Here is a 26474-nt window from a genome sequence, read left to right as displayed (position 1 = left end):
ACATCCTACATCCTACCCCATCTGTGCGACCAGGTGGGCCTCCATTAGCCCTGCTTCCTGGCGGATACATGCCCCGATCGCCTGGCAGGAGGTTCGTTTCAGCTATCGAAGATCCAGGCAAGGGGACCAGGCTGAAGGTCAGTGCTTAATGTCTCGGGGAATCATCGAGGCCGTCCACTGATCTTGGTGGATGGGTCTGGGTGCGCCGATGATCCAATCACAGGGATCAAAACTGGGATCCTGGTTGAAATCACAATATCAGCTTCTGTCATGTTCGGTCCCCAAAATCATAATCTGATGGCAGATCGATCTTGCATACACACGACTAGGGTCCCTGCAACGATCCTGGACCGGTGCGAGGCTTTGGAGAATAAAATATCACTGTATTTGCGACGGCGGGGGAGATCAGTTGACGGCGAGATCAGTTGACGGCCTCTCGCAAATCCCTAACCCCTCTGCTAATCTCACTGCCGAGCATATCCGAATAGATGGGCGTTTCTCATTGTGCATTCTGTACTCTTTTCCTCCTCTTCCCTCTCTCCCTCTTGATTTTGTAGCTGTGTGGCGGGCTGTCCTGTACAGTGCTTGTGCGACGTCGCACAATTCACTTTCGCTGTACATGAAGGACCGGAAATCCCGACACAGGACGGTGCTCTCCACCTTGCTCTCTAGCTGCAGGAGCAAAGAGTGGTTCCTTCTGTAGAGTTCTTTGTGTCTGCAGAGGAGGACAGAAAGCAGGATCGTGACGCAGCCACAGCGGGGGTCCGTGAATCCTCCTCATGGCGAATTAGCTGGAGCCCAGTACATGGGGCCCAGGCCAACCAGCCTCACGATATTTCCCCTCGCGATCGACTGCCTCAATTGCCCTGACAGTAGATACCAGTAGGCTCGATGTTGTACAGCGTTTGCAGATACATCCTTCAGCAGCACCCGTCATGATCTGCATGGGTCTCGGGCCCAGGGACGGGGACAAGGCTTGCAGGAGCCCCGGGTACGAAGCTCCAATTTCTGCAATCCCAGCACTGTGGGATCCATTCCTCAACCCTGCCCTTGCACCCGCTAGAACACTACAATAGGTATGGGAGGAGGGGCTCACACCAGAGGGGGGCCGCTTTTGGTTTCTCTCTTTTCTAGCTGCATATCCGGATGCATATGATCCGCGATGAGAACCAGGACTTCGGATCCAGATCCAGGAAAACGACGCTTAGGCCTCATGAGGGGCACGAAAATCAAGGTTGGGTCTGTGGCTTTTCTTTTGCTCCTCTCTGTTCCTCCACCTTGGCGTGGGACTTTTTCCTACTGGATGCCGGAGTGCCTTGCATCGGGGAATTGGGAATTCGATCTCAACTGCAGGCGCGATTTTATCTCCCGCGTGGGCGAGTTGCCCTTCACGAACGGTGGGTGTGTGTCATGAAGGCACGTAGTATATTCTGTGGGGCTCGGTGGGCGCTGTGGATACGCAACAGGCTGGTGATGTTCCTTTTATCCCTGAAGAATTTGTATATCCTTAGTAGGCATCGCTAGGAAATCTTTTCCGGGCCAGTCTGAGTAGTGTATTCGGCATGACCATGGGGTATTTTGAATGGGTTCGCACGAATGCCCGGTCATTTCATCTCCAGCCACCGATCGCTCGCGTGGGTCGGGCCTCCCCGGCCAAGTGGACACTAGAGTCCGTAGTGTCGGGGCTGGGAACAGCCATGACGAATGGGCTTGGAAGCCAGCTCTGCCCCTTCCCGTCTGCCTTCCCTTGCTCCCAGCTTTGAATTTAGGAATGGAGGGCATTTCGGGACGGTCATTGGTTTCCAAGAAGTGTTTGTATGATTCAAGGATCTAGACGAGATCCAAGTGAACTGGCAGCACAATGGCATTGTTTCAGCCACGATTTCTCCTCCAGGTCGGCTGCACCCTTCGATCGGGACCAGGCGCGAAGATCTCAGGGACGATCTCGTCCGCTGTTTCGAGCAATTTGTCCGTGGTTGCAGGCGTGAAGGCTGGAGTGCAGTGCATCTCTGAGCCAGCTTTTCCAGCTCTGCCAGTAGGAAAATTGTGTCAGGTGCGGTGAAAGCGCGATTAGCTCTGGGAGTGGATGGTGCCTGCTTCATGGTGGGTTTTAGAGCAGTGAACGGAGCGAAAAATATGCATGGCATGGCGACATCATCCAGCGTGGTGGGTTCTCTCCGGGAAGGAGGAAGCTTTTGATGAAGGTGGTCCGTTTGGGACAAGAGATTGGACGCCGCCACGGGGAACTTTTTAGCGTTGGGGAGAGTTTGCACCATCGCCGCATGGAGGACTAGAGCATGGACTGTGCGATGGATTGGGGCTGGTGATTGGCCGGTCAATGGACTTTTTGTCCAGACGAGATGCGAGGATCAGTGGTGTATCCGTGCTGGGGGATCTCTGGCGCCCCGAGGCTGTGGGTGGGCGCGGGTCTAAGGCTGGTATCCAGGTAACTGGGACGCAGATCCTGCGTCCTGGTTCTCTTCTCCCCGTTTGGCTTGTTCTCCTCCATAGCCTGCTCCACCGGGTTCTCCCAGGATCTCAGCTGTATCCCGACAGACTGTTAGCGGTTGCCTCTGCCGAGTCTATCCCGCTAGCTCTGAGAAACTCGTCCATGTCGGTGGCACCTGCGAGGCTCTATAGCTATCGAAGCCTTCGATCACGAAGCATCGCTCCATGTGTCCTCACACATGGCGCTGCGCAGCATGTCCATGTGGACAAGGGCGCACAGGGCTCTTGAATGAGCGAAGCAAGGGCGATGTTCACATTGCGGAGCGAGGCCGATCCCAAGGCCCAGGCCCACCACCAGCAGCGAAGTGGAGCGGCGTCATGGTGCAGCAGTGGTGGCATCAAAAGGGCAAAAAAGGGCCGCTCATTTCGTACTTTGTGAGAGGGCGTAAAGTTGGCGCAAGGACCAGGTGTCATGTTCCACGCGGGCGGGCTCTGGGCGTTCTTCCCCTTTCCTACTCCCGAATACACGGCACCATTTGATTAACGTCTGTTCGCGTGAGGCGAGCCCCAGCGTCCCATTGGCATATCAAGCTGCAAAGCGCTTAGACGGGATACACGAGAAGATGGGCCTGTGACCTGGTGGTACGGGCCAAGGCCAAGGGAGAAGGTCGCATCCTTCGCACTGCTCGCTCGATCCGGAAGACAAAAGGACCGCCATTACGTACGGGGCCATTGTCGAAAAGTATACCAGAGTACTAAGGTACAAGTTACGAGGTGATACCGACCCAAGGCCAGAGATAGTAGCTGGTCGAGGCGGCGCCTGCGATCCTTTCATTCAATATACCTGCACGTCCGAACAATGGGGACCACCTGCAGTAGGGCTGCCCCAAGAATGGGGAACCCTAGTCGGCTACCTGTGGCTTGTTGGGTACCTACCTATGAGGCCGTGAGTACTACTCAATACCGTAGAACCCTAAGCTATGGATGTACTCCAGCGCCCGTCATCTATGTAGGTACCAGTAGTCGTGTCAAGTCCGACACTGGTTCGCGGGCCGGGCCACTATGGAGTCGCTTGAATTATTTCCTGCAGTCTCACATTGCTTTTTCCTCTCCAGTCTTGCTGTTCTCCTTTCTCGGACATCGGTCGCGGAAAGGAGGCCTGTTTTGCATTGGCATTGGCTGCTTCACTGCAAAATCTTCCTCGCTCGTAGTCTGCTTTAGGACCATGCTCGCCCGCCAGACTCCAAACTAGTGGTTTCCAGTACTTCTGGAGATGATCCAGGCCTCCAATGTGGTCCATTTATCCTCGTATTGGATACGATGGTCCTGCTCGAGGGGAAGGAAATGAGAGAATCGCTTGATGAAACCTGAGACGAACAGACGAACCTGAGCTCCCCTGCAAGTGTCTCAAGACGGACGAGATTCTAGCAGCGGTCCTGCGATCCCCGATGATTGCCAGGACCCTCTTGCTGGGTTCCGGTGGAGCGCCATGCGGGCGGTTTGACAGCGCTAGCGTCGCCGGACCGAAATCCGCGGGCCGGTGGCTTCTGGGGAGGCTTCGCGTCGTCGCCTCTGACCCTATCCTTCCTCGTGAGTGGACCCCGCCTCCCGAGGATCTGAGATATTCATTGGATATGCAAAAGTACTGCATATCCATTGCCCATCCCAGACCAGCCCAGCTGACCATGAACCACCCCGTCAAATCACTCTGGCGCCAGGACGGCGGGCCCCGCGGAGCGACAACCCTAGGCTTGTATGGCGTCGTCCAGCTCGAGGTCGGCCCGATCATGGCTCGATCGCTACGCATCATTGATCGATCGTGCGTGCGGCGCCCCGGTTCTGCATGCTCCGGTGCGTTAGTCAACAAGCCCCTCTGCCAGTCCGGTCTGCGTGTCCCGAGAAATCAAATAGAGTACGGCAAACGATCATCCGGATATTCGTCAAGGATACGAGACGGAGCTAGTCGTCTGCCTCCTGCCTCGTCCCCTATCTTAAGGATGATTCCATTCAGGATCGGTTGCCTCCACTCTTTTTCGCAGCAGTACACTAAGTACCTTTGTCGAGTGCTCCCCTATGCACACGGAAACGACGGCCTCGATTGCGAACAGACGTCCATCCCTTTGTCCAGGCCTCTGATTTGAGTTGCCCCCTTCCTTCGATCGATACGAAGTCATCTGGCCACGCAATCGGGGGCCGTAGTCTATTGTTCTGTGAAAGTGTATCCTGAGGCTACACGGTGTGAGGTCTAGGGCGGTACTTTGTGTTGTTTATACTCGTTCGGCGGTGAGCATCAGCCCGCCATCACGCACCGCCGTTTCCACTCTGGCATTTTCAATGCACACTGCAACGGGCACAGACAGGACGCTTCTGCAGATCAAGGAGGAATGACAATCCGCTCTTCTGATCCAATCCAATCCCCTCCATCGCACACCCACCATCGCAATCAGCCGGGTGGGGACGTAGCAAGAACGACAATCTCATCTCCCGCCCCCACACCCCCCTCAGTGCTCGTCCGCTGTCACAGTCAGTACCCCGGCCAAGCCAGCGCCTCACCATGACAGTTTCAGTGTGATTGCATCACCATCGACCGAACATCTCCGGGCTTCCAGTCGATTTCTCGATCGGGCGGCAAAGGCGGTCTCGACCAAACCATTCTGGGTTGGTCACTGAGATAGCGTGAGATTCAGAGAACAAGACCAGCATCACGTTTGCCCAACACGGCTCTTCTTCCAACTCAATCACCAGTCACCAGACCTCTGAGACCGCCAAGCCTGTCACTCCCTCACTATCTTGTCATTCAGACATTCACCCCTGGTCCGAGACAAACCGGACGACGCCTGGGGCGGTGGCTGACTTTGGGGGGAGGGGGACCGAGATCGTCCACCATCAGGCATGTCAGCAGGACCGGGGGCTTGGTTTGACAGGGCCCCTCCCTGCACTTTAATGTCCCGATGGCCGATGGGCATCTAGGCTCGATGGTAGGCTCGAGGACAAGTGTGGCGGTGGTCGACGCCAGCTGAAGTCGCGGCAAGTTCACAGACCCGGGCCTGTATGCGGGAGGTGCATATTGTGTCTTGAGGGAGTACATACGAAGTACATACGAGGGACAGAGGATGGCCTGCTGCGACTACGTGCTGTACAGACTGTGCCACGTTGTGGCTGAACTGTCTGAGCGTTGCAGACACCAGCGACGATGATTGGCAGAGCGAGCGAGACCAAGACCGGGAGCCTAGGCCCGTCCACGTCTGCACTTCGACTGTCCTAATAATATTCTTCATAGGCGGACGACGCGCTGCGGTTGGATCTACTCCAATGATCGTCGGTTTTTCGGCTGCCCGTTGGCGGCCCCTTTTCTCGCCAATATGACATTTCAACGGGCAGGCCGATTTCGCATTGCTGATGGATGGTGGGGGGCGAAAATAACCGGGAAAAGCAAAAACAACCCCCAAAAGAAAAAATAAAAAGAAAAGAAAAAAAAAAGAAAAAGAAAGAAAAAGAAATTGGCAATCGCCCTCCACCACTGACCACTCGGGGCACAGAACGGTCGCAGGTCTGCGGGGACCGCAAACAATGACTCCGAAACCAACCCCTTGCGACTGGCAGTGGGGTGGACTCGCGGCGTCAAGCCGTCGCCGTTAGTGTGGTTGACATCGGGGGGGTTCAATATTGAGGGCTATGACAAATAGGAACGAGGAGCAACGAAGTACCTGACCGTCCTTGAAGAGCCCGAAACGGGGCAGACGACGAACTGCCTCGAAAGAGGAAGAAGTGCGGTCGTTGCCATTGGTCTGGCGGGCACCCTAGGCGATATGCCCGAGTGATATGATGATTGCACTTTCCAATTTGACAGTGTCCAAGCTCTGGATGCAGAAGGACGGAGGCGGTGGACTTGATGGAGGCTACACCAACAACGACGCCCACCGGCACAGGCGATCATGGTGGGCAGCGGGCAGGCCTCGTATACAGCAGCGTGGCGGGCCATAGTGGGCGCTAGAACTCGCAGCCGCGAGCTAATAATGGGCGCGGAAGAGGGTGTTGGGGAAGGGCCGATGGGGCGCGGATGCAGATGGACAGAAACGATAATTGTCATATCAGGTAGATGAAGGGACTCTTAAAAATTGGAAGGATCCAACGATGCGCAGGTGCGGATTGTTTGCGCCGGGCTGCATCTCATACTTGATCTGGCGCAGCACTCGATCAGTGGCAAGATCTTCTTCAGTGTCTGAATTTGAAGTCAGTATTGACTCCATTCTACTGTATGTGCATGTTGGTTGAGTTTGAAGTACAGTAGCTCAGGAGCTACTGGAGCCACCATCGATGGTCCTTTGCCTAGTACTTCCTGTGCTACTCTGTTGCTTTACATTGTACCCTAGGGTATCTACTAATCCTTAGTTGCTTAGGGGAACTCAAATAGTTGCCTCGGGTCCCAGGAGTCCGTCACGGCGCGAATCCCGGGAGATGGACGCACTGACAGGAGCTTGGATCGATGTTCCCTTTCTTTGGGCCCGACATCCACTTGGGCGACTAATCTAGTGTTAGTCTCTAGTGTCAGACTCTTAGTACTCGAGTGTTAGTATGGTAGTACTGCTACTGTTGGGGGGCTAAGGTACTTCAGAGAAGCAGTCAGATACGAGCGTGGGGGGCGCTGGGTTCGCCAGTGGGCACAACAGAGAAAAGTACGGCGCTTAACCCCGGCGGGTATAATTACTCGACCCATTTTGCGACCGGAGGGCCATCCCCGGTGATCACACACGTCCCTTGGCGAAAACCTCTTTGTCTGCCTCGTCTCGATTCGTGCTAGCCCTACTAGCCTAGGGTATGAGGTATTAGGGTATACCAGTACCAGATGTCAAGCTTGGTAGCATTCCGCGGCTATGCCCTTCGGCCGTACCTTTTTGCCCTAATTTTACTCGGACGTATTTTTGTATCTCCCATTTTCTTCGTGAAGGCCTAGGCTGATGAAGATAGAGGGTCTGATCTCAGGGGCGTCCAGCTTCAGCCACGAACCCATTACGTCGACGAACCCTCCTGTCGCGAAGTCCGCTACGAACCCCGCGGGTCTTGTCAGGAGGATCTACCAACACCCTGACGAGTGAAGGGCCAATGTGGACGGCGTAAAAAATTAGAAAGATGGAGTTCCCAGGATCCAGGATGTTGGGCCACGCACAAGCCGCACCTTGATAGGTTCGTAGAAAACATAGCCCGACAGCAGACAGCAGTGTCAACCCCCGAGACGGGCTTCGCATTGGCCGAGCGGCCCCTGCAACTAGTACGTTAGTCGTGTCGGGGCAGCACACCCCAAGATCCGACGATCGAGCACGGCCTTTTTGGCGTCCCGTCAGAGCGGGCGAGGGGCAGTCGAGTACCTGGGCTGTCAGCTAGAGGAAGAGGCAGCGGGATATCGAAAGTAGCTTACCCGCGGGAACCCGACTTGAGGGTAAAGTATAGAGTTAATCGGATGCCCTCGGCCCTAGCGAGACCCCCCAAAGCAGAGAGATGCACAATGATCGCGCACAGAGCGGAAGCTCCGAAGCTGAGCCGATCTGCATTGTGCTGGGCCCCGACGCAAGGCCTGTGCGGTTCTCTGACGAACGCGGTCCTGACAGCTGGTGTGACCCGGTTTGATACAGCACGCTTGACATCAAGATCTAACCCTCCGGTACTTTCGAGAGGTACAAGAGGTATTCGGGGCAGGTACTGGTGGGTAGCCGTGCCCCTCACGACTAGGAGTCACACCTCGACACTCACTACGACATTACCAGTACTAACAGTCAAACAAAGAAACCCTGGGTCGCGTGGATCCGCGCGGTTTAACCCGCCGTCAACAAGGGAGCAAGTGGGCGCGAAACCGTTTTGACCTCCCCGTTGAATCTACTCTCAATACCCTTTCGCCAGAGCGAGCACACACAATGCGAGTCGAACACTGTCAAGGCAAGATGATCGTTCGCGGACATTTGGAATTGACAGCGCCTTGGACGAGTGGGGAGAACAACAGCATAGGCAGATCGATAATCGACAGCGCCACGCTGTTTTGGGGTGCTCCGACGCTAAGGCGGGGCTGTCAATTAATTCATTAATTAAAGAATAAAAAAAATTCGATTTTTTTGATAATAAATCAAATAAAAAAATCCCAAAAATCCGCGATCTACAAATAGTAGGACAGGGATCCCGAATCGGGACAGGGACTTTTGGACCCGCGCTAACAGCAACTAAAGCACTGGAACTGCACTACGCCAATCTGCATGCTGCATAGCGCGATCAGAGAGAAGCTGCCGGGGATCCCCCGGCTTGTTCATCCTGCCCAGGATTATCCCTCCTCGATGTGGCACAGTATGGCCACCGCGTTATTCGCAGGTACTTCGTACTTTGTTCCCAACCCCAATTCGCCTGGACCGCTGAAATAGCCACTCTTCCCCAGGCCTGCGCTTTTTTCTCGAGTAGATGCCCAGGATTTAAACCTCCTCCCTCCCCTCTTGCAATTCATCAGTCTGTCAATTCTTGGGTTCATTCTCTTCAACCGACCCCACCGCAACCCGTTGTCGACCTACTACTACGACAACTAGTAGTATACTACGGGTCCAAGTCTAAGCTTCAACCCACCCGGTCCAGATATTGCCTACACAACCGGCCCATCCCCGTCTGTGTCACCCGTCCACCTTACAGCATTCGTCCGGGGAACTCGTTACGCCTGCTCTAGTTCCTGCATTCGCCCACTCGGCGGTTGCCAGCAGCAACTGGTTTCTGTTCGACCTGCAGTCTTCCCTCGCATTCCAGGCGAACCATTGGAATATCATCGGCCTCCACCGCTCGTCTTCGATCGTCGACTACTGTATGTATATCCCTGCTCGTCACCTCGAGGATAGTTCCGTTTCCAATAAGCGTGACTGCGATCCGCCAGCGGGATGTCATCCAGTTGTTCGCCCCGCCGGGGGCACACGCACTGGAGAACGACCGTTGGCCATCGGCACGCTGTCAGTGACCGCATTGGGAAGCGGATGGACCCCATACGGGCTCTCGCTCTGAGCAAAGCAGGAAACTGACAGACTTGCTCCACCAGCACAATCTAGAGCTGTTCCGGGCCTGTCAAGCGGTGTCTTCGATTCTATAAGAAGGACTATCCCGATCTCTTGACGCTCTCGGGCACAAGCTTAACCCCACACCGCACTATTTACAAGAATTCCAATACAACTTCAACACGGAATCACTGGTCTCGATTCGCCCGCAAGAACAGTGCCTTCCTGCGCATCCCGTGCCACAACCACGGTCGAGCGTCCAATCTTCACTTCACCATGGTCTATCACCACAAACCCAATCCTTCCTCTGGCGCCATGAAGCGCTCTGCTTCCGCCATGGAAGGACCTCCCGGCTGGGACGTGGCTCCTGTGAGTTAGGAACTACACAACACGCCCTGGATTTTGATCTAGATTTTGGTCCTAACAACCGCAGCCTATGATGGCTATCCGCCCGCCTCGTCACACGGCCAACCCGTTGAACCTTCCCTTCGCCCACTACGCCCTTATCTACCTTGACAAGGATGGTAAGGTGAAGACTGAGGAGTCCGCTTCGATGGAGGACAACTATTCCTACCGCAGCACTTTCACTGCTGAAGTTCGCGAGAGATTTCTTGATATGATTGATGAGAGCGAGCGCATTCAAGGCCGCCAGCCTATTTCCCGACGTATGCCTACCTTGCAATGCTTTGCTTTGTATTATACCCTAAGAACTCGACACTAACCAACTCAACAGCATCCCCGCGTCGTGTTCGACGCCGCCGCGACAACATCCCAGTTTCGGCCTCGGCCTCTTTCACTGAGGACCACGCTGCTGAAGACTCTGACAGCGATGACATCTCCCCTGGTGGCCGTGAAACCACCGCGCTCCGCATTGGAGACACTCAGAAGATCATCAACTACTACGAAGGTGCTCTTAAGCACTTCCAGCAACTGAACTGCCGCATGGTGGCCAAGGCCTTCATCAAGTTCATTGAGCCTCGCAAGCAAGTGCGACACCCATACAACGGCGGCAAGCCTCCTGCCGGGTCTGCACCTGGTACCACTGGCGACCCCGAAAAGACTAAGCCTGAGTGGTGGCCCCCGGGTGTTATGCACAAGGAGCCTGATCACTTGCGCAAGGAGTGTATGTTTTCTTTCTCCTCTCTCTGATTGCCACTTGCTAATCGCACTAGACCGTATTGAACTTCTACTTCACATTATTCGCAAGCTTGGCCACTACCACATCACTGCTGATAAGCTTAAGGAGGTCGCTGGCGACACAAAGCGGAGCTTGAAGCACCCCTCGCACATCGGAATAATCTTCGAGATTCTTCGGGTCCGCAAGATGGAAGAGCGCTATGAGCGCGGTGAGGTTGATGGTAACACTCTGGTCTATGTTGAGAATCGTGGACCCAGCCCCAAGGGGGATGGTGACGGTGACGAGGAGGAAGACTCGGGCGATGTTCCTGCCCTGCCTGCCAATTTCGATGCTGCTGAGCGGATCGAGGAGGGCCTTTTGACCCCAAGCTCCACTGTTGAACAGGCCCCTGCCACTCTGACCACCCCTATCGACAACATGCCAGTGGGTATGCCTCCTCGCTCTTTGCCAGGAGGCTTCTCCCTTGGTGAGCCTCTGACCTTCGAAGGCCGGCAAGATCGCCACTTCTACGCCACCCCGCCTCAATACACCGACTCCTTCTCGCAAGGCATGCTCAGCACTCCAATCGCGACTGAGATGCTCAGTCCTCACGAGGTCCCTGTTTTTGACTACCCCCAGAACGGCTTCCCAAGCTCAACACCGGATCAGCCCCGCGGTCCTGGTTATGATTCCTGGTCGACGCCTTCATTCCGTCAGAACATCTTCGGTCCTGTCGACTACAAGGTGGATTACAGTGCGCCGCCCTCTTCGCAGCCGCTGCCCCATACATCCATGCCCTACGGTATGCCAATGGCTCCGCCTCACATGCACGAGATGTCTCCTCATGCCCAGTCGCCTGTGGACCCGGCCACTGGACGGGCTCTGCCTTTCCGCACTGGCTCGCTGGGTCACCCACATGGCCTGCCTCCTGTTACTCTTTCTCACTCTGTCTGATTCAATCGACCGGTCGGGCTGGTCCCGGGTTGATATGGATGGTTTGTTGAAGGATATTAATGGGTTTTGATGACTTAAACGACTGAATGGCTCTGATTATCATACCATGCATACCATGTGAAAGCGCACTCTATACAAGGTGGTTTTGCGCGGGTGTTTATTACTTGTTGGTCTCTTGGAGTTGGTTCTGCGTTCCTCATTGATGTTTCTTCTGTGAATCAAAAAAGGTCGGTATCGCTAAGATGGTTGGTGCCTGCAGACTTGGGTTAAAATGCTGTTTTGCTTCTTATTCCTGAAAATACTTTGGGTTCTGGTTCTGCTTTTACTGTTGGTTGTTTTATCTTCCGGTTGCTCTTTTACGCTTTGGATTTTGGGACCTTTTACATATTTTTGCCCTTCTTCACTCTCGCTAATACTCGTTGCTTACCTCTGCTCATAGCTTTTGTACATGCTTCTTTTTGTTCCCTGTGCATCTTTGGGGCTTTGTTTATAAACACGATATCTGGTAGATAGTGGATCGAAATGATGTCAATCGATCCTTTTCCAGGAAAATACCACGAAGTCGCTTGCTTCCTTTGATATCGTCCTCGTGCAATTTAACAGAGCATGCAACACTCTAATTAGAAATTCCTCCTTGTGATGATGAACCTCAATCATGTCTTCCCTTCGTGCGGATAGGGACTAGCGCTTCCGCGCGGCTAATAGTGGAGCCGCGTCCGAGTCTTAGGAGCTCGAGAGGATGCAGGCGCGATCACATTCATCTTCATCTCCCACCTCACCCAACCCATCACCGCCTCCAAATCGTTGCCGTGTTGCACATCGTTAAAACACAATCGCAGCAGCCATTTTTCACTGCCCAGAGAGGGCAACGCCGCCTTCTTTGCCACATCTTCTCACCGTCTTCACCTTTGCTCACCCGTCACCACCCTGAACATCAACCCCATCGCGCGCTTTACGACTCCCTTCACGAAACCACGAATTTGATGACCCCAGAGGCTCATTACTAGCCTTAGCATCTCAAACTCGGCTATTCGATAAGGTATATCGCCAACATCCCGTGTGACTCGTGCCCCGCGAACCCATCTGCGACCGGTCTCCCCGATCTGAAGCCGATTCTTCATTTATGTCGCATGGGCTTTTTACGCGCAGATATAATGCGCAGCAACAATATGCAACATGCACTAACTATTAGGACGCCGCTCCGGCGGACGGTTCGGTCGAACAGCTTGATATTTTCCTTAATCAACCCCGAAATCCGAGCCCAACTGTCGAAACCCCGATCGCGCATTGTACTCCGAAGGAATTTTAGGCTGGGAGGAACGTGAAGTGGCCGGAGGTGGTGCGCCCTCCCATTCGCTGGTTGACAAGAGGTTGACTGTGAATCAGATGGCCACCACGTTCAACCCGTTTGGCGGCGTCGGCCGTGGCCAGCGAGGCGGACAGACCGGTACCGGCTCGACAGGTCGTGGTCGAGGAGCGCATTCGGCGCGCGGCACGTCTTCATTTCCTCCAAGAGGAGCAAGCAATTCTCGGGGGGCCAAATACCGCGGTCGAGGCCGTGGTGCAGGTGCGAACGCAAGTCGTGGTCGTGGTGCAGGCACCACAGGTGCACACCAGTCGACTGCCTCGGGATTGCAAGCGAATACCCCCCCGCACACCAATTCACCGTTCGGCCAATTTCAAAAGAAACAGTCGCCCTGGTCCACTTTCGGCCAACCGAGCCAAGCCGCCAACATCAACTCGCCATTTGCCGCTTCCGCTCACAATACCAATTTTGGCAAACAAGGAGCGCAGAAACATTACCTGACTTCGTCGGAGAGGAGGAAGCAAGCCGCCGGTCAACCCGTACCTGTGGAGGACAGCTCTGCTATGGCAGAATATGCAGAACGATACGAACAGGTCAGCTCATCCTCAAATGGTTTCACGGTCAACTTCAAGACATGGACAACTGACTGACCATTCGTATAGTTGAAACTCGATCGTGACCGCCAGAGGAAGCAAGCCATCAAAGATGGCCACATGGCTGATCCTAATCAGCCTACTTCTCTCAAACAAGCAATTACCCCGGTGGGTACTTGCGAAGACATGTGCCCCGAATTCGAAATGGTCCAGCGGATTGTGCAAAAGATGGTGGATAAGAGTGAAAAGGTATGCAAATCTTCGTTAATTGATTTAAGCAATTCTGACTTCCTTTTAGTACCTCCACCCGTCGACCGGTGCTCTTCAAAACATGGAGGGGAAAATGCTGAAGCGTTTCCGACGATCGGCTGCTGGCTACGATGAGCAACTTCCGTCTGACATTCGAACACCCAAGGCTCTTCTGCAGTCAACGAATTATCTCATTCGATATGTTCTCGATGGACCCGAGCCGCTGGGTCTCATTCACAAGTTCGTCTGGGATCGGACTCGGTCCATCCGCAATGACTTTTCTGTCCAACAGGTTACCAACGTGAGCGATGTTAAGATCGCAGTGACCTGCTTGGAGCGGATTGCCCGTTTCCATATCGTTGCGCTCCATCTCCTCTCGAGCCCAGCGAACGAGGAGCCGTTTGACAGTCATCAGGAGCGTGAGCAGCTGAACAACACCATGCTCTCCCTGATGTACTACTATGACGACAACCGAGGCCGTATCATGTTTCCCAACGAGGCTGAATTCCGCGCCTACTACATCATTTTCTCAATCCACGACCAGCGGCCCGATCTCGAGGCGCGTGTGCAGAGGTGGCCTGTTTATCTAGTGAGGTCTCCTCCAGTCCAAGTGGCCTTGGAACTCTATGCTGCTTCCTGCAACACGTGGCAACTTCAGGGCACTCTCGATGCACGTCGACCGAACGCAGTCGCTCAGGGATTCTATCAGCGGTTTTTCAACATCGTCAATTCCCCCGGTGTCTCGTATCTCATGGGCTGTGTTGCAGAAATCTATTTCAACTATGTCCGGCAAACAACCATTCGGGACATCTGGAGGGCCTACTGTCGAATGCCGCTGTCCCAGCAGCACAAGAACGACGAATGGACCCTGGATGAGCTGACGCGGGTGTTGCATTTCGATGACGATGCCGAGACCATCTTGTTTATCGAGGAACAAGGCCTCGAATTTGCTCGTGATGAAGAAGGGAGGCAATATGTGAATTGGGGCCAACGCCATATTGACTCAGTGGGTAAGTTCATCTCACCTCCCTCGTCCCTGTCTTGACATTTGTCGCGCTACCCCATAATCAATACCAATTACTAAACTTCTCTCAGCGTTTTCTCCATCCTCGGGTCATGCCTATTCCGAAACTTGCGTTGAGAACAAGCGCGTGGGCAGAAGCTTGGTTGCCATTATCCTAGGCATGTCCATTCGCGAAGCGGCGAGAATGGGAATGGTGGATCAATCTTTACTCCCACAACGCCCGAGTAAGACTCCAGAGGACACTGGACTTGAGGAAGAGGGTACGACTGCCATGGAAGGTATTTCTGCCTGGCAGGAAGTTCAGCAGCCTGCACCGACATCCAACCCCTTCCAAAATCAGACCCTTCCATCCTTCGCAACCCCCCGACTTCCATACTTCCAAATCAGACAGCTGGAACTGAAACTACCTCGATTCCAAACCCCTTCGGAACCGCACAACCTCCTAATTCGTTTGCTTCAACGTTCGGCGCACCCTCGCAAGCTTCGGTCGCGCCCACCCCCGCGCCGGCTCCCGCTGCTTCAAATCCATTTGCTGCAGCACCGGCCTCGACAATGACCAACCCATTCGGTATGTCCGTTACTTTTGTACCACCGGCACTGGCTACGACTAACCCGTTTGCCATGGCCAAAGACTCGAAGGCTGCAGCTGCGGCTCAGCCTCCAAACCCTTTCTCTTTCCTCAAGCCGGCCGGCACTGCACCGGAGACCCAAACCGAGCCCAAAGCAGCAAAACCGGCTACCGAAGCACCGAAGCCACTGTTCGCCACCCCGGTTATGTCTAATCCATTCGGTGTTACGAAAGACTCGCAAACGGTTGGTCCCGCTCAGCCGTCGGCTTCACCCTTTACTTCCCCCAAACCGGCCGAGAAAACTCCCGATACCCAAACCGAGGGTAAACCAGCCGTGTCGGCCACCAAAGCGCCGAAGTCGCTTTTCTCGACAGCCAGTGGATCGAACCCGTTTGCTTTTGCTCCGCCGTCGCAGACTGCTAGTCAGCCTGCTTCCACACCTTCTGCTTTGCCACAGTCGACATCCATCTTCGCGAACAGCGACGCGGGCAACACCGATGGGCAAAGGACCCCGGCACCTAATCCCTCCGCTTCTCTCTTCGCCGGTCCCAATTCTTCGGACTCGACTCCCTCTGGTCCTGACAATGTCACTCAGCCATCCTCCCAACCTGCAACATCCCTCTTCACACCCGCCAAATCCCCACTTCCGGCGACAGAGACAAAGGAGCCAGCCACGGCAACGACGAACGCTGCACCTGAATCCGCCCGTCCAGCTTCTGTATTTCCGGCAACTTCTCAACCTGCTCCTGCGAATCCTTTCAGCTTCCTGGCACCAAATACCACCCCTCAGCCCCTTCAGCTATCCTCTTCAATTGGACCTGGAATCAGCTCGAGCAATGAGTCTTCCAGCATTTTCGATAATGTTAAGCCTGCAGGCTTCAATGGCTTCAAGAAGCCCTCGATGTATGAAGCCCCACAGGGTTCAAGCAATGAAAAATCAGCCCCCCAGGCAACTTCGGCATTGGCTTTCGACTTTTCAAAGTCGGTTCCTGCGAAACCCCTGCCTCAACCAAGTCTGTTTGCACCTGCCTCAACCGGACCTTCGCCTTTTGCGCCGTCGGCTTTCTCGGCGCCCGAGCCCTTGTTCCCGCCTGTCAATGCTTCTGCGGGGCCCACTACGGATCAGAAAACCCAGGTGCTCGGAAGAGAAAAGCCAGCATTGCCCAAGCAACCTGAGCCTATCCAACCTCAGGCAGTGGCCACGATCGACAATGACGGAAACAAAGTACCGAAGACACAGCCCACCACGGCTCCGAAGCTGACCGAGCCAGCTCAAACATTGACCCACAAACACAGATCGCAGGAAGAGCCCCTTCAGCTGCCCTCTGCCCCTCAATCTCACAAGAGAACCCCTGATGAGTCGACTGTGACCGCCAGCTCTAATGCTCTCGAGGCTTCGAGCTCTAGCGAGTCCTCCGCTCCGGTTACGAAATGGTCGGTTGCTGAATACTATGCCAAAGAGCTGCCAAAACTCCCTTGCTTGCAACGTGCTCAGGAGGTGATTGATCGCCACCGACGAATTAAGCAAGCACCTGCAGCCGAGAACAAACCCCGGCGCGAATTTGAAATTGACGAGCACGAGTTCTTAGCTACTCAAGCCCGCATTGCTGCTGAGAACTTCCGCAATCGACCTGGCATGTTCGACCCGCCAACGCCCGAGGAGCTTCGACGCTGGAACTCCCCCGAATTCGGTAAACCCAAGTCCAAGTCTGTCAGCAGCTCCAGCTACAACCCGACGTCGCTTTTGTACCTGCAGCCCAAGGCCCGCACTCCGGTAAGTGAAACCCCGAAACGTCCATTGTACGGTTCGCTGTCGTACGGCGCCGAGATGTGCCGGTCTTATCGTGACCCGATCGAGAAGCTGACCTGCCGTATGAACAAGGGCATGAATATCGTGAAGCGCTACAAGGCAAGCGAGTTTTCCAAGCCTAGCCAGTATCTTCCGCCTGCCCTGTCTCCCGCATCTCACGGATACGAGGTAGCGCATGCCCCGGATGTCGCCGAGGGCTTGGGTCGAAGCATGTCTGCTTCCGAGCGCCGAATTCGCGCGACTGGCGCCCACGGACTAGCCTACAAGCCTCTGGACTTCTCGCGCGCGAAAAAGCGCAAGGCAGACCAACAGAAGGATAAGGGGAGCAAGAAGGAGCGCAAGGACGACGAGAAGGAGAGAGAGTGAGATATTGGGGGGTGGGGGGAAGGACGATGTTTGGGGGGCGCTTATCTTGTCATGACGCAGAAGTTTATTTGGAGTTTTGAAGTGGTCCGCATTTTTACCAGGAGTTACAAAGGTTCTGTACAATATTTTTTCTATCTTGTGGGCAGAAGTTGAAGGTTACCGTTGGATACATTCATCTTCGTCTATCATGCGCACACTTGCACATTTACCTGGTGTTAGGGCGACCATAAATTTAGTCAATACCCCATTTATTTTAAATATTCAATTGATGGTCCATCAAGTATCTTAGTACCTTTTTGCCATTTTCAATCGCGTAAAAAGTTTCTCTCTAGATACTTTGTTCACGCTTGGCGTACGCGGATGTTGTTGTCGGGCAGCGGCGATCCTCTGTCTCAGTCAGCAATCCGAGGTTCCGCACTCTGCTCAATGCTTCTTCACCACGCGCTACAGCATCACAATCTCCCTGCGAAACGCATGTCCGAGTCTCTATTCAAATCTCGCTCACTATTATTTCATCGCTCAATCACCTCACTCGGAGAAAGATTGACGCCTCGTGGTATCTGCCGGCGCCATTCTGGCCGCTACAGCTCTCAGCTGCGTCCGCCTCGGACCTAGGACACAAGCGCTTCGACGCCGCGCGACAAACAGGTCGCTATTGGATATTTGCTCAAACCACCTGTCTTCAAGACAAGAATTATCCCGGAGCAGAGAATTTTGCAGGATAAGAGGGTTTTCAAGCTCAACACGCGCAAAAATGAGAATTGCTACGCTACAAATCGCCCCGAAACTGGGTGATGTGGATGGGAACATCCGACGCGCAAATGAGCTGCTCAAGAATGGCAAGGCCGTTTCCATTGGTGGACAGGATCTAGGGATTGGGATTGGAGCGGAGCAGTTGAGACCGGAGCTTTTGGTCTTGCCTGAGATGGCCTTGACAGGTACGTTTCGAGATGAGTGCAGGGGAAGGAAAGGCTGAAGCGCACTGCGTGCACGGCTGGCTGCTTCTGCTTTATCGTGCTGTTACTATTTCTCATTGTTTTGTGTGACTTGAGACATCTTTGCTCACTGTTTCAGGTTACAATTTCCCCTCATTAGAGGCGGTAAAACCCTTCCTTGAGCCCGTCGGCAAAGGCCCCAGCGCTGCATGGGCACGCGAAACGGCGCAACGCCTCCAATGCAAAGTCTGCGTGGGATACCCTGAGATCGAGAACGATGAGTTGAGTCAAGACATAAGATTTTACAACTCGCTCGTGGTCGTCGATGAGAACGGCGACGTCATCCACAACTACCGCAAGAGCTATCTGTATTTTACCGATGAGACCTGGGCTGCAGAGGGGGATGTGGAGCGGGGATTTCGCGAGCTCTGCTTTCCCTCTCAGGGTAAGTTTGAAAAGGGACAAGGGTCGGTGTCTACTGCCGATCATGCAGATGCAAGTGATACCCCCCGACATGCATCCGAGAAGCGGGTCGCCGCCACTTTTGGCATCTGCATGGATATCAACCCCTACAAATTCGAAGCGCCATATACAGCATATGAATTTGCCAACCGAGTCCTCGACTCCAAGACGCAGCTGGTCGTTTTGTCCATGGCGTGGTTGACGCATATGAGTCGGGAAGAGCTGGATGGACTACATGGCGAGCCGGATCTGGATACATTGAACTACTGGATTCAGCGGTTCTGGCCGCTGATCGAGAAGAAGATGCAACATGCGGAGAATGTGGACGGGCCCGATCTGGAAGGAGACGGGACCGCCAAGCACGAGCACAAGAAAGGAAAGCAGGTGGTGATCGTCTTTGCCAATCGCTCCGGGGAAGAACCCGCGGCAGATGATGAGAAGCCACCCGCACGTTATGCGGGGACGAGCACCGTCATTGCTGTGACGCAGCGGCCTCGAGGGGGTTCGGATGGGTCAGGTGTTGGGGGCGCGGTGGAGATCGACGAGGGCCGCGACTTTGATGTGAAGATCCTCTGCTGGGATCTGCTGGGCGCGGGGGAAGAAGGCATCTGTTTCGCGGATACCACGGCAGATCCGAAAATGGTGTTTGGATTGAGGAGCAAGTCGCGCGGGGAGTGAGACATTTCTCTACGTACTCAGGTACTGTAAGGAGGGGCACGTTGATGAGGGGTGGAGAAGGCGTCTGGTATGGTTGCCTGTGGTTTGCATTTATGTCTTGAAACGACGACCACGCGGTTTGGGTACTACTTATCTTTGGGCACATCCAACTTGAGGGTGGCCAAGGAGGCCCTAGAAAGACCCCTGGGCAGATATCAGTTTCATATTTCTTACTCTAGGTCAAATGGTTTTTTCTCCATGCTCGTTCTGTGGAGAGGCCTGGCCGGGATCCATCGATGCCGACTACCCGCACAGCCCGGGGATCTAACGGGCCCGATGATCGTGATCGCATGGGAGATCGTCGAGGTCTGCAGAATGTCCACCTTATTTCATCGATAAAGTCTCATGACCGGGTGATCGCAGACTGCCCGGGTGCAACCCTAGCGCGAGTTTTCTACTAGTAGGGTGGAGGAGGATTCTCATGTGATAAAGACATGATCAACGAGGTGATGGGGAAGAGGGCGTATTGTTGCATTTGAATGGAAGATATTGTTCATGGTCCAGATGTGTGGGTTTGGTAGTTGTACGGGAGTGGTAATTGTATGACTGTTCTCTAGATATAACTCGACGGGAGTCTGAAGTATAGAATGTATATACACCTCGACGCGCAAATCCAGCGAAGGCCGCCAAGCCGCTGATGGAGGGTGGCCCGTGCATTCACGTGATTCTGCGGCTGCGGGAGGCCCGCCAATCAGACGGCAGAATGGCAGAGTGTGCTGAGGGGCACGGGATCCGGGCACATGATTGCTGCAATAGATGTCGACTCGAGCAGGATTCCTGATGGGCCTCCGAAGAGAACGGAGATAAATTATTGGAGTAAAATGACACAAGGCCGCCTATTTCGGACTGTAATTGGGATGTGCAACGGGCCAAAATTATATAGAATACGTGAAAGGACGTGGCGGACGGCGGTCCAGGCTCGCGGAACAGAGGGACGGTCAGGTGACATTCCTTCACCTCTGGTCGCTACGGCCGCCCCCAGCGCACCTCACTCCTCCTTCCACGTGAGCAGTCCCTCTCGACGCCGTCGCTCGACACCCTCAAGAACATCCCTTTTGCGTGAAAAATTTCCTGCTTAGACCTCATTACCGAGTCCATCGCGCTCGCCATTTTCGCTTCCCTCATATTCTTTCCCCCTCTTTTTTGGGGCATCTATTTCGAAGTTCCGATATCGCGAACAACGTGACCTCGTCTTGTTGTCGTCCGTGGCAGGTGACTTCCTGTCAGGTGATAAAGAGATCATCCAAGGTAACGACTCCATCGGCCCCTTCAGCTCCCTCCCCCATGTCCAAAATTCATGTCGTGTCGATGCTGTCGCGATGCGATCGCCATCGCACCATCATGAGCCTGTCCCCCCTTTCCCCCTCCTCGCCGGTCGCATCGGTCGTTGGCCATGACGCGCCTCTGATGTCTACGCGCCGCGCCGCGAAGGCCTGAGGAGCTTGTCGAGGAGCTTGAGCAATGTCTTAGATAGCCTAAGCTCTGCGCATCCCCTGAGCAGCTGCCCAAGGATATCCCACAGGCAGGAGACTGCTTGGGGCCTCTGGCCCGGGTGGGAAGAGCCAGTCTTAGTGGGCGCGCCCGGCTTCACGCGTTTCCCTGTTTACCCCAAGGGAGACCGTCGATCTTACCGAGGAAGGGTCCAACCTACCATCCCATACATTCATCGTCGGGCACACTTCACTTACACTCTCCCACATCGGACACCGCTTTCGTGTTTTCACTTTTGCCCATCTTTGTTTCCCCGTCGATGACTAACCCTCTTGCCTGGCCAGAACCATCGCGACTATTATGTCCGACCCCACCATGAACAGCCCCGACGGTGCTCACAAGCGCAAGCGTGAGGGATCTGAAGACCTTGGCCACGACGCCCAACGCATGAACCGCTCGTCTCACGGCAGCAACGGCAGCATGGGTCCCGACAACCAGCACAACTTCCACAACCTCAACTATGACCATGGCCTCCCCAACACCGGCTCTGAGTTGAACATCGACCAGCAAATCTTGCAGCATGTTGGTCCCCAGAACGGCATGTCCGATGACAACGCTCTCACCGCGAACGCGAAGGCTGCCCTCGCTGCCCACAACACTCCTCAACACAAGTACCCGCCTCCTCCTGACTCTGCTTTCGATGCGAACAACTTGACCCAGGGTCTGAGCTTCCCTGATGATATGGGCCAAGGCCCGATGCCTGGCGCCCACAACCACAACTCCACCGCTGCTGCTGTGTATGCTGCCCGTGAGGCCCAGAGCATGAACTCGAAGCCCACCGTCGGTTCCCCGGAGTGGCACCAGATCCGCAAGAACAACCACAAAGAGGGTACGTTACATTTTCATCTGTCCCTATGATTCGTCGTATACTAAATAATGTTCTCAACAGTTGAACGCCGCCGCCGCGAGGCCATCAACGAGGGTATCAATCAGATCGCCCGTGTTGTCCCCAACTGCGACAAGAACAAGGGTGCCATCCTGCAGCGCGCCCTCGAGTACATTTGCCAGCTCCAGGAGGAAAAGAAGAACATCGACGAGCGGTTTGAGCAACACAGCTTGACTACCAACCACGCCCTGTCGGAGATCAGCGCCTCAAACCAGAAGTTGAAGCTCGAGGTTAGCCGTCGCAACAACATTGCACAGAAGTGGCTGAACCGCTGCCGCGAGGCTGGCCTCGAGTTTGACGATTATGAGGAGGCCAAGGAGCTCGAGAGCTTCGACTTGGAGTAAGCCGATCCTCCGACGACCTTCGGCTGTGCACGTTTTACGACCGTCTATTCCTTTATTTTTCGACGGCCAATTTTTTCTGAACATACCCTCTCTTCGCGTCCCGGTCCTTTCTTCTTAGGGGTCGGATTTTCGATTATTCTTTCCCTTTTTACTTTCATCAATCACGGCTTTTTATGAACTGGCCATATTTATCTGCCCCGCTACGGTCATGCTTTAGTGATCTATGTCAACCTGGCTAACCATCGCAGACTCAGGTAAGAACACACTATAACCAAAGGTATATACCCGCCGGAGTTGCTAATTGTTTTATACAGTGGCGTAATCATTTTGCTTTATGGCTATTTTCTTATCATCACCCCTCTGTCTATTCCTGCTGTTTGTATGCTATTATGCTGAATTCTCTATCTTTATTTGTGGTTCACATCGTTACCTGGGATGGCTGGCGAATCGGGATCGGATGGGTTTCTGGTGCTGTCGGTAATCATGCAATTTCATTGGAATTTCAATTCCATATCATTATTACACTTCCACCTGTATATTTTTAGTGATGGCATGGTTGTATAAACAGAACGTTGTCAAGGCCGAAGCGTAGGTATGTCCATTGCAGGAAGGTAGAGTAGTTGCATTGATTTAGCCAGATGAGAAGTTGACATCTATCACATGTACAGGTGCATCTCATCGTTCCATTGCCAGTTTTGCGCCTAAGAAGCAAACTGCCTGTAGGCCTGGAGAACCGCCTCCCGGCCACATGAATGGTTATACTCGCTGGGATTGGACTGATCATCCAAGATCATGACATCGGCCTTACGAGTTCCAATCGAGTACCAGACCAAGTTCTCAGGACTATTAGCCACACGCATCATATTCGTTTGGCAAGATCCATCACACTGAGAACCATAGTCTCCATTCCATTCACCATTGAAGAACGCCCACGCCGCACTGTTATAAAGCAGGATATCCTTCCCGCCATCAACATTCGTGGCCAGAGAAGTCCGACACTTCTGATCCCGTCGTCACACCAAGCGAAATCGGGGTCACCGAGCGAAGATTCCGCAGTCCAGGGTGCAGGCGCTGTCTGCGTCGCACCATCACCCTGCATGTAAGGGTTTTCGGCCTGTAGCAGGCCGGCATAGACATTCTGAGCAGAGTGGAAGTTGTAGTTGTATAGCCAGTGATGCTCGGATCCAGTACCAGTAAGCCAGGTACCCTTTGTCGCTTCGAGAACATCACGGCCAGTCGAGATAATCGTCTTCGAAAATCCGCCGTCGAGGTTATGGTCAGCAGTCCAGCCCCAGAAGTTCTCGAGGTAGGCAGAGGATGACTCCGTCAGATGCGCCACCATGTACGCGGCCATGCACTTCGATGTATCCTGATTGTTGCAGTTGTCCTTGACACTTGTCTCAGTTGTCCCGCCAACAGTTACCATGGTGTTCCACAAGCCCACGTCGCCGGGGTTCTTGCCCGCGGCCTTAATATCCAGAATTGTCGCGCCGGGAAGGACCTCGCCGACGCTGAATCGCATGTCCTGGATCTCGATCACGCCTTCGTCGTTGGCTTCACCGACTTGCACGACTGGCTTGGGGATGGAGTCGTCTTTGAATGCGTCACCGGCGCCAGAAATCACCGCCCAGGCTTCGCCCAAGATGCGCGAGCCGATGGGGATCTTGAGTGTGTCCTTAAGGTGTAAACGCCGTAGGGGAAGTAGGTGATTTTGCAGTTGGCGGCGTTATCCTTAAGAATGGCGTTCAGCGAGTCGACGTCGTCGGTTGATCCGTCAAGCTCATGGTCACTTCACATTGAAAGGAGATTCATTAATTATCTGATGATATTGTACAATGTTTTCGGCCCCAATCCAGTATTGTAAGAGTGTATGAGCCTCGATCTAGTCAATTTTGTGCGTATATCGTCACAGCGCCGGAACAGCTGCCTCTTTGTTCTCGCCAGCCTTTTTCACACTTTTCCACTCCACGAAGAGACTCGCCACAAACGCAACAATCATGAGCGCCAGACTCACGCGGTACGAGTCTCTCAATCCGCTCATGTAGGCTTTGATAACGCCATCCAGCTGGTCCAATTTACCAAGGTCGCCGAGTACCTTGCGCATCTCAGTGGCGCCGGCGCCAACAATGGCAACAGGGTTCACATCAGTCGTGTACTTGGAGATCCCACTGATCAATCCGTTCTGGAAGACAGATTGACCCACGGCAATGAACAGAGCACCACCGAGAGTCTGGAAGAACATCACGGCCGCTGTGCCGACCGGGATATCCTCCGGTGCCAGGACGGTTTGAACGGCCGTCATGGGGACTTGGAATCCTGCACCCACGCCCGCTCCAACAACAATCTGGTATCCGATCCACTTGCCGGTGGAGATGTCGACATCAAACATGGTGATCAGGCCGGTTCCAATCGCGGCAATTGCGGTGCTGCCAATCAAGAATGGTGTGTAGTATCCGACAGCCGTGATCAAACCACCGAAGACAACGGAGGAAACGACGGTCGCTAACATCAGCGGCAGAAGCTGGATACCCGACTTCATTGCTGAAGATCCCTTGACACTCTGGAAGTAGATGGGCACGTAGTAGACCAGCAAGAAGAACGCGCCACCGAAGAACAGGGCGTACAATGAGGCCGCAGCGACAGTTCGTTTCTTCAAAATATGTGGTGGTAGCGTCGCTTTTTCTCCGAGATAGAGCTGCGAGGCGACGAAGAGAATAATCATCAGGCCGAAGCCGACAAATAGTCCGATAATGCGAGAATTGTTCCACGGGTATTTGTTTCCTCCCCACTGCAGGGCAAGCAGGAGACAAACGATCGCTGGAATGAGCAGACTGGCACCGATGAGATCCAGCTGCTTGATTCTGCTCAAAACAGAGGTTCCAGTGAACTCATTCTTGTTGGGCACGCGAAGGACCAGGAGAATAACGGCGATGGAAAGGCCGCCGATGGGCAGGTTAATATAGAAGCACCATCTCCATGTAATGCCATCTGTGAATGCGCCGCCAAGCAACGGTCCGGCGATGGAGGCAATGCCCCAGACCATACCAAATGCACCAAAGACGAGAGGTCTCTTTGGTAGCGGGACGGTGACGGCAATAATGACCATGGCGCCAGAGAAGATGCCCGCGACGCCAATGCCTGCAATGGCTCGTCCGACGATGAGGACAGTGCTTGATGGTGCGACAGCACAGATGAGAGAACCGATTTCGAAGATTAGAACTGCTACCAAGAATCCCCATTTGACCTAACAATCATTTAGCGATGAAAAGATGCGAGTCAGTGCTGGTGAGGCATACGCTGAATATCTTATAGATCCTGCCATAGGAAGGTTGCAGGGCAGTAGATGTCAAAAAGTATGCGCTGCCATACCACGCGATATCTGCGATGCTCTTAAATTGATCGGTGATTTTGGGAATGGCGACACCAATGATGGTCTGATCGAGTGCCACCAAGAAGACGGCTAGATATAGGGCGAGGATAATGATGATCACTTTTGAAAGTGCAGGATATTCTGGCTGGGGGTTTTCTTGCACTTCGATATCCTTTACGACTTTCTCTGGTGAACTTTCGACGCCCACGTCTGTGGTGCTGCTGGCGGGTGTCATAGTGGCTGATTCAACGCGATGAACCAAAAACCGATGAGTGCCAGGTCAGGTTGGTTGCCGAGATCTTTCAGGTTGTCCAGGGGTAGACCAAAGGGAACAAAAACCCTCCAACGACGCGATCGTCATGATCTTATAAAAGTCGCCTTCCACAGCTCGGGCATCGGCGTCAAACAGGCCGATGCCGACCAAAAAATGAGAAAACCCAGCGGAACAAACAAGAGCCTTGGATGGGCTTTGCGTAGCGCCCGCCAAATACGAGGTGGAAGTACACAACCGTCCAATCAGCGACTCGGCTGCGTCGGGATAGCCTCAAATCCTCTTCCCAGCACGAGACCAGCGCGACCATAGCGACCTGCGGTGACTCACCCGGACGAATACCCGGACGAAAAACATGACAGGTTTCGTGCAGCTCGGGCAGCCGTTGGCGATACCTGAGAAGGACAGCTCCGGGGGAAAACCCTGGTTGTAGCCTGCGGGCGCCTTACCCTTTCCCAGGGAGAACGCCAACTCGGGGCGTATATTGGGCCGGCCCCGTTCGAGTGGTGACCTTAAGGCCGGGATTAGTTGAACCATGCTTAAGTCCAT

At 54.1% G+C, this 26474-nt stretch overlaps 7 protein-coding genes across 7 annotated transcripts; 5 read left to right on the top strand and 2 right to left on the bottom strand.

The window, feature by feature from the left end:
* Positions 1 to 3896: 3896 nt before the first annotated feature.
* On the top strand, positions 3897 to 4589 carry N7532_006539 (uncharacterized protein; the record flags this gene model as incomplete). The annotated part of the gene is made up of 1 exon (XM_056619033.1): positions 3897 to 4589. One exon carries the CDS (start codon positions 3897 to 3899, stop codon positions 4587 to 4589), a length of 693 nt encoding a protein of 230 aa, XP_056475192.1.
* Positions 4590 to 9737: 5148 nt separating this feature from the next.
* N7532_006538 (uncharacterized protein) lies at positions 9738 to 11532 on the top strand (the record flags this gene model as incomplete). The annotated part of the gene is made up of 4 exons (XM_056619032.1): positions 9738 to 9830; positions 9895 to 10126; positions 10195 to 10584; positions 10634 to 11532. The coding sequence occupies 4 exons, from the start codon at positions 9738 to 9740 to the stop codon at positions 11530 to 11532; spliced, it is 1614 nt and encodes a 537-aa protein (XP_056475191.1).
* Positions 11533 to 12918: 1386 nt separating this feature from the next.
* On the top strand, positions 12919 to 17449 carry N7532_006537 (uncharacterized protein; the record flags this gene model as incomplete). The annotated part of the gene is made up of 5 exons (XM_056619031.1): positions 12919 to 13431; positions 13501 to 13680; positions 13730 to 14690; positions 14776 to 14982; positions 15045 to 17449. The coding sequence occupies 5 exons, from the start codon at positions 12919 to 12921 to the stop codon at positions 17447 to 17449; spliced, it is 4266 nt and encodes a 1421-aa protein (XP_056475190.1).
* Positions 17450 to 18203: 754 nt separating this feature from the next.
* Positions 18204 to 19524, top strand: N7532_006536 (putative protein N-terminal asparagine amidohydrolase; the record flags this gene model as incomplete). The annotated part of the gene is made up of 2 exons (XM_056619030.1): positions 18204 to 18387; positions 18524 to 19524. The coding sequence occupies 2 exons, from the start codon at positions 18204 to 18206 to the stop codon at positions 19522 to 19524; spliced, it is 1185 nt and encodes a 394-aa protein (XP_056475189.1).
* A 1830-nt stretch (positions 19525 to 21354) lies between these two features.
* Positions 21355 to 22284, top strand: N7532_006535 (basic helix-loop-helix domain-containing protein; the record flags this gene model as incomplete). Its single annotated transcript, XM_056619029.1, has 2 exons — positions 21355 to 21883; positions 21944 to 22284. The coding sequence occupies 2 exons, from the start codon at positions 21355 to 21357 to the stop codon at positions 22282 to 22284; spliced, it is 870 nt and encodes a 289-aa protein (XP_056475188.1).
* A 701-nt stretch (positions 22285 to 22985) lies between these two features.
* On the bottom strand, positions 22986 to 23806 carry N7532_006534 (uncharacterized protein; the record flags this gene model as incomplete). The annotated part of the gene is made up of 2 exons (XM_056619028.1): positions 22986 to 23223; positions 23304 to 23806. The coding sequence occupies 2 exons, from the start codon at positions 23804 to 23806 to the stop codon at positions 22986 to 22988; spliced, it is 741 nt and encodes a 246-aa protein (XP_056475187.1).
* Positions 23807 to 24190: 384 nt separating this feature from the next.
* N7532_006533 (MDR family MFS transporter) lies at positions 24191 to 26474 on the bottom strand (the record flags this gene model as incomplete). Its single annotated transcript, XM_056619027.1, has 2 exons — positions 24191 to 25503; positions 26375 to 26474. The coding sequence occupies 2 exons, from the start codon at positions 26472 to 26474 to the stop codon at positions 24191 to 24193; spliced, it is 1413 nt and encodes a 470-aa protein (XP_056475186.1).

This window comes from Penicillium argentinense, assembly GCF_028826775.1.
Source record: "Penicillium argentinense strain IBT 30761 chromosome Unknown utg000005l_segment0_segment0, whole genome shotgun sequence".
NCBI lineage: Eukaryota > Fungi > Ascomycota > Eurotiomycetes > Eurotiales > Aspergillaceae > Penicillium > Penicillium argentinense.
This window is presented reverse-complemented; position numbering and strand designations above follow the sequence as displayed.